The following is a 7,413-nucleotide window of genomic DNA, read 5'->3' on the forward strand; positions in this document are numbered from 1 at the left end:
GCACCCAATTTGAGCTAAACAAAAAATTAACTACCTGTAGTCAGTAGGAGCAGGTTTCTCCCAGAAGTCAGAGTTCTGCCTCTCTCTGAGGCAGAGAATTTCACTCCAAGCACTCAGGACTGGAAAGAGTTGTCAGAATTATTAGAAAGAAATAACGTCTTCATGGTATTTGCCTGTTTTAATAACCTTATGAAGAATTCTCGCTCTTGCGGCATCCCCGGCATAACCTGCCTCCACTTGGGCAAGTCGCTGCTTCTCTCAAAACGTCTGGATCCTGACTTAACAAGGAGGAGATACGGAGCCGGAGGGCCGTGGGCCGGGCAGCATCGACCTGCTTGACAGCTCGTGGCCAGCAGAAGTCCAGTTCTGTGCAGGCCAGCACTGTCGCTGCGGGTGTGTCACCCCTTTACCAGCTCCGTCCGTCCCGAGCCTTGTCTGTAGGAAGAGGTCACCACTGATAGGGCACAGGAGGAAGGCTGCCGGGGGCTTTTGTGTCCTTAGCTGATGAAAGGAGAGAGCCGCCATCGCCTCTGCGTTCTCTCCCCGTCTTCCTGCTCTGGTCATCCTGATCCATGGGACAGCAGCAGCCATCCTACGACCACAAGGACCAGCCCTGGGATGAAAAGTGAACGTGTGGAGAAGAGCAATAAAAAGACCCTGGGTCCCTGATGATGTTTTGAGCCTCTGCATGAACTCTAGACCTGCCTCCCTCCGGACCCCTGTGAAAGAACAAAACATCTTCCTTGCCTCTCACTGTTCGTTGGACTTTCTGTCAGAGCCTGAGTCACACAGTGTTGACGTGGGGTAAGTGCGCAGATACCAGCAAAAACTCAGAACTTGCATTCATAAAATTCCCCTGTCTCCTCTCCTCCCAAGGTCTTCAGGGAATGTTTCTCTGAAGTCCCGATTTGTGTTCTTGTTCCTCCCTTAGTTGCTTTCCATTCCACAAGTCTCGATGAGTTCATACTGGATGCCCTGCCCTGCGCCCGATGCTCCATAAATACAGATGACTCCTGAACTGGAAGAGGCTTCTCACAGGAGACAAGGCCTGCACCTCCAGCGGCGGGCAGGAGGTGCTTGTGTGGAAGAGGGGAGGCATTTCCCGGGAGAGGGCGCCGGGAGGAAGAAGGCCCGATGCTGGAGGCAGCAGAACGGGTGCAGAGAGCTACATGAGTTCAGGGTCACTGAAACCGGAGGGCTAGCCCAGGAGGGCAGGAGGTGCTGCTGGGGAGGAAGCCAGAGAAGATAAGTGGATTGAGAAAATGCCAAAGGCTTCTCCTTACTATTTTCCTCCTGAACAGTGGCCAGAAGCCACTTAATGCAAGCAGATAATTCTTCAAGAAAAGAGTGGCTTTTTTTCTTCAAGAAAACCTAGTACTGAAGACAGTACCAGAAGAAAAAGGCATTAACTGTATTCTGAGAGGCATTCTGTTTATGTGTGTGTAGCAAATTTCCGTTTCTGGCTCTTCTCTCTTTCACAGGTTTTAGAATAGAGGTGTAAGATCTCCACTGGTCCACTAGCTCTAAGGGATTGAAAAGTATTGATGGATCTGGAGCATGTGTTTGAGGACAGCTCCACAGTGCAGGGCAGGCCCTGGTGTGAGAACACTGACATCAGGGGGCATTTTACACCAGTGAGAAGGAGAGGCCCTATCTTCATGTGACAAGAGGTGTCTTGATGAAAGGTCAGTGTACTGAAGGCTTAACTAGCCAGAAAGAGTGGAAGAAGTTAGAAGAGCCTCCTGCTTGCAAGGGTTTTGGAACTATTCTTCTGGGAGACCCTTAATAGCAAGACCGTATCTTTGTGAAAGGGAAAACTCAGGTGGCTTGCATTTGGCTCCTGGTAAAGGATAGGTTTCTTCCATCTGGGGAAAGCCTACCCTATTGAGGAAGAGACCTGTAACTCTTTACCAAGTTCCAGAATGTTGGGAGGGACGTTAGAGATGATCCGGTTCGAGCCGCTCCGGAAGGAAAGCGGGGACTGAAGGCTTGTGGCTGACGGACGGCCACGCTGTGATCTGGACCCAGCAAGTCCTAACTGCTGCCTTTCCCATCTTTGTTTTCTGAAGTGCCGCTGTGTGGGAGCACAAGTAGTAAGATTCTGCCTGGGGCAGAACCCCCGTCTTCATCCCACACTGAGCTGGCCTCTTCCTCATCAGCCCACACGCTCCCCTCACGCACTGCCCAGAAGCAGGAGGGTGCGGGGCAGAGAGCCGAGGTTCCTATTCAGCCTGGCCTGGGTGTGCGGTGAATTCAGCCGCCCTGCTTACCCGCTGTGTGGCCTTAAGCAAATCACTTGCCTTCTCCAAGTCTGTTTCCTTGTCTCTGAAACAAGGGTAACCGTGACCTTTCTGAGGGTCTTTCACTGAGGGTGACCCCAGCACGGGACAGTTCTGTGTCACCTTAGGGGTTTCTAGTTGGCCTGGGCTGGTTTCTGCCACACTCCCGGTATATACCACTGTACCACTTAGCTGTTGCCATACCATAAATGAGAGAATAAAAACAGCACAGAAATGACTCAAAAGAAAGCTCTTTATTGGCTCAGCACCGCTTCACACTGTGTTTTCTCCCCTCCACTCCCATCCTCTTTCCCCTCTTCCAGAGTGAGTTCTGGCCCTCGGGCGAGGGCTGCCAGCTGGCCGGCATTAGTTGCCCGCCATGGTTTCCTGAACCCAGGCCAGAACGGAGGGCACCTTCACGTAGACGCCGTACTCGGCCACAGTACAGCTCTTGTCAAAGCTCAGGATTCCGGCCGCGTACCACGTGTCCTCGTCCTGGTCGTGAACAGCAAAGGCGCTGCCAGCATCACCGTAGCAGGTGTCTTCCTGAAACTTGGACAAGCCAGCGCAGAAGGTGTGCTCGTTCAGTATGGGCTGCACCCCCACGGGGCTCTTGGGTGACTTCTTTTCGGGCACTGTGCTGCCTTCATAGTGCTGTACACAGTTGTTTTGATCAGCCACCGGCAGCATGACATACTTGAGTAGCTCAGTGTAATTAAAGTTGGAATTCCGCCCCCAGCCAGACACATAGCCCATACGCCCCACTTCTGCATAATCTTTGGAAGGTAGACAGATGGGCATTACCCTCTCATCAATGGGCACCTTCTGCTTGAGTTTGATGAGCCCGATATCGACATTGGAGTAGTTAGGGTGGAGAACCACCTTTTCAATCTCCACAAGCTGATTTTTCCCCACATAGAGTGTTAAAGTAGGGGCAATGTCCTTTGCTTTCGCATCATCTGTGTGGCCCAGGAAGAGATTTTTAGCTGTGGTCAACAGCCATTGTTCGTTGATCAGGGTGGCCCCTGAGGTGAGATTATGGTGGGAGACCATCTTGGCCTGCCAGGGAAAGCTGCCTTTGGCGTCCACCGATCCACCCATGATGCGCTGCACCTGATCCACTGGGTTCTTGGGCTTCCCACATACTGTCAAGGAGAGCAAGAAAGTCATGAGCAGGAATGTGAATCTCCCGGTGTGGGAAAGGGGGGGACAGCGGTGGTGGTTGCTGCTGTCTAAACTGTTGTGTTAATTTCTGCACAGCTAGAAATATTGACATGCCTTGCCTTTACCACCTGCTCCTCTCATTTCCATTGTTTATGGTTTAAAATGGTTCTTTTTTATAAAGTTGTGTACATCACTAAGACACAGTTCTAGTTCCTGCTTTTCTAACTCACACATACACACACACACACACACACACACAAAGTATTGCTGAGATTTTCAAACCCTGGCTAATGAACTGTATGTATATTTAAATCATTTATCACAAAAAGCCACATCCACAACTCCCTGAAATTAATTTGAGGATGAGAAGCTATAATAATTCGTCCTCTGAATAAAGAGTGATCTGTTGCATCATTGGCCAGAACTCAGATTTTAGATATTGCAGTTAATACAAGGCAGGTTAGTAGTTCTGCACTGCTGTTAGCAGAAGAGGGCAGGCAAAATCCTCTGGTCCCAGGAGGGGCACGGAAAGAGCAACATCTCTTCCTAATAACAAGAAACAGAAGTCCTAATCCCTCTCCAGCCTGCGTCACACCTCCGTGGATTTGGTTTTGTTCTGCCCTCCCACAACTCCTTCCTGGAGCTTGCTTTACACTTGATCCTGGGCTCCCTGGACAGCCTGTGTGTATATATAGGGGCTCCTGACCCTAGAGGGCAGTGTAGACCGTGGATTCAGCCAATATCCTGAAGGTCCAAAAGAGCAAGATCCTTAGTGAACTTTACTGGGAGTGTCCTCACCTAAAAGTTCACTTATCAGCCTGACCCTTTGTGGCTCTCCCTCGTCCCCTGTCTTGGCTCTCATATGCTCAGAGAAAACCAGTTGGGAAGGATATGCCCCTGGGACATTTCGATCTAGATGCCTGCCCATGCAGGGGACTCTCAACACCTCTGCTTGGTCTGCTTCCCAACACCCCTGGCTTCCTACCTGCTTCACATTCAGGCAGCTTCTCTCCAGTGAACTTGTTTGTCCAGTGCTTCTCATTGTTCAAGGTGTACACTCCTGAAACAAAAGGAAAGAAATGAGTCAGAAGAGAAATTGAGTCTGGACCTAGCATGAGGAGGGAAGGTGTTTAAAGAGGCTTAAAGAAAGAGGAAAGGAGGAGGAAGGGAGGAGCATTGCGCTGGAAGCCAGGTGCTGGGGTGCCGGGGAAGCCCCTCAGGACAAATGTGGGGTGGCGGCGACACAGTACAGTATAGGAATTGAGATTCATATTCTGACTGTCCCTCTTAGGGGCCACCTGAACCTGAGCAAGTTACTCAACCTCTCTTGTGCCTCCACTTCCTCATCAGCACAATGAGAATAATAACAGGATTATTATTATATAATATATTTATTATATAATCTTCAGGGGTGTGTCGTGAGAACTCAGTGAGCAAATACATGTGAAGCACTTAGCGCAGGGAGCACAATACTAGGTCAGGGCCACCTGTCGTCATCACTGGTGCCACCCTTGGTTCTTTTACCACATCTCTTTTGGGTTGAATAGGCTACGTGGCATTGCCTTCCCTTAATAAAGGGGCAAACTTGAGGCTAAGATAATTTGCCCAAAAGGCCACAGTTACTGGTGACAAAACCCTTATTAGAATCTACCTCTTCTGGTTCCAAGGAGAACATGTCAGCTTTCTGGCCCATCACCCCTGGCCCTGGTCATCATGGAAAGACGGGGGGCGGGGCAGGGGGGCTGTGCAGGGACACTTGTCCAGGTCTTACCGTCTCCGGTGCGCAGTCTGTAGAAGGGCTTACACTGGTAGCGAATCAAGTGCTCCACATAGGCATTTTCAATCTCTGGGGGCTTTGGGACACTGACCTCTGCAAAGAAAAATCACAGGAGGAGGAGGTTGATACTCTGATCCCAGAGACCCGTGAAAAGTCCGTTGAGAAGAAGCTGCTGTGCACATCAGCCACCCTCCACCTCAAATGGAAGCCAAAGGGAAGGACATCCCCCCTCTATCCTGGCTGGCTCCCCAGTGTGCTTCACTGGACTGGAACACCAGATATTAGGACGAGAAGGAGGAACTGGCTCTACCCAAAGAGAGGGCGCAGATCTGATAGGGTCAAAAGGAGGCACAGCAGTGCTGGGACGTGAAGCTCCTACCCAAACCCAGACACCTACCTGCATGATCTGTGGCCTCACTGCCAGTGTCCGCTGCGAAAAGCTGCCCGCAAAGCAAGAGGGCAATGACAGCTCCCAGGGCTCTGCAGAGAGAAGACAAGGGCTGCACAACCGGTCTTCCTGCCTCACACGCGCGCATGCGCACCCACACCCCTCCTGTCAGACCGCCAGAGAAGAGGCTACGTGGAAGTGCTGACGCCAAAAAGGGGCCTGCCACCACCATCCACATACCCACTCGGTGCGGCAGCTTCCCAGGACACCCGGGTTCCCGCGTGCTCTGCGCCGCGCGGAATTCTACGTGGGCTTCCGAGAGGAACCACCGAGATAGAAAGGCACATAGATCTGTGGGCCTCGGTTTCTGGCACCGTTTGGGAAACGTTAAATTACCAACAATATGAGAGCTCCCCTTCAAAAAGCCTCCCTCAGGCACCCCTAAGGTCCTGGGCTACAGGGTGCTGCTAATAAAATGTGGATGACCTGAAGATGGAAAACAGGGGTTTCCTAGGCTATTCTCTCTACTTTTTAAATTTTTCCATGATAAGATGTCTTAAGTATACAGAATTTAAAACACTTGTACGTTGTTTTCCTACTATTTTTTTTATTTGTCTTCAGGACACCCCAAAATGCCAAAAAAGGTTCCTGGGCAGATAACCGGCTTCCTGAAAGCCTGACTGTGGACTCGGGCCTCAGTGGCCAGGCCCACTCACCACTTCCCCGTCTTGCTGACCGAGACCAGCTCTACAGAGCTTGCCTGGCTATGCCAAGTTTGTAGTCTTGAGATTTCAACATTTCAAAAAACTTTTTTTTGTTAATTTGATAAAATCTCAGTGCCTTCATTGGGTCATTTACATATGTTACTATTGGTCCTATACATTTTTGAAAAATGAAAACATCTGCTAATGAACATATTTAAAATGCCAGAAAGCCTACCATGGGAGCCACTGGCAGGCATCCCCCACAAAAATGAAAACTGTAACCCCGAGGAAAGAGCCATCCTGTAGAGTAAGTCACGTTCTCACGGAGGCAGAAAAACAGAAGATTTAACACCCGAAACCTCTTAATTCGCTATGATTTAACTCATCTGCCCTACCGCTTTGGGTTTGTTTTGCATCTCTCCTTTGGCTTCTCCCATAACTGGGCTGTCCCAGGGGTAAGGGATGTACACAGGGAAGGATGAAGTAAGCCAGGGAAAGGGGGAGAAGCAGCAGAGCTGCGGACTCACCTCATCTTTGGTTTGTCCTGCCTCTGGAAGAGCAGTACTGTGGGGGCCTCCTCCTGATGCTTTTATGTGCCCAGTATCTCACTCCACCCCCTCCTCAATTTTGTAATTCCTGTGTCTACACAACTTTGACCTTGTTAATAAGGTCATCGCATTTTCCAGTAACAGAGCCACAAACAATATCCCTGTTAAGAGTTGAGCTCTTGCTTCACATTTGAGTTTCCCCCAGTGTTTCTCTACAAACCCCAGAGAAGCCTGGCCACACTGTGACCCCATGTGGCTGCCAAAAGGCTTCCCGAAATCAGCCACTGTGTGCAGGACTCGGGGAGGAAGTGTCAGTCTGTGTCTCTTTGTTTTGGAGCTTTATCCGCGCTGAAAAAGCCCTTCTGTGTGTTGTTTTAAACCCACTATAGACGCTGCTGCAACCTGGCTGAGACAGGGCTCTAAAGAAAGCATTTCCTTTTCACAGTCATTTTCCCCACCCAGTGTTGACATCTCCCTATTGCTTAAAAGTTCTCCAACCTGAAATCAGTAAAATGTATTTATTGTGTCTTCTTTGCTAGCTCTTGGCAAGAAA

The 7,413-nt window shown here is 50.1% G+C and overlaps 1 protein-coding gene across 1 annotated transcript; it reads right to left on the reverse strand.

The window, feature by feature from the left end:
- Positions 1 to 2,514: 2,514 nt before the first annotated feature.
- Positions 2,515 to 6,889, reverse strand: LOC114202251 (haptoglobin). Its single transcript, XM_028095355.2, has 5 exons — positions 6,840 to 6,889; positions 5,618 to 5,700; positions 5,215 to 5,313; positions 4,429 to 4,503; positions 2,515 to 3,424 (listed from the first exon to the last, which is right to left on the reverse strand). The coding sequence occupies exons 1-5, from the start codon at positions 6,842 to 6,844 to the stop codon at positions 2,646 to 2,648; spliced, it is 1,041 nt and encodes a 346-aa protein (XP_027951156.1). The 5' UTR covers positions 6,845 to 6,889; the 3' UTR covers positions 2,515 to 2,645.
- Positions 6,890 to 7,413: the final 524 nt, after the last annotated feature.

The sequence above is a fragment of the Eumetopias jubatus genome, unplaced genomic scaffold (genome assembly GCF_037043125.1).
Source record: "Eumetopias jubatus isolate StellerSeaLion01/CBP00866 unplaced genomic scaffold, mEumJub1_p1.0 scaffold_10, whole genome shotgun sequence".
Classification (NCBI taxonomy): Eukaryota; Metazoa; Chordata; class Mammalia; order Carnivora; family Otariidae; genus Eumetopias; species Eumetopias jubatus.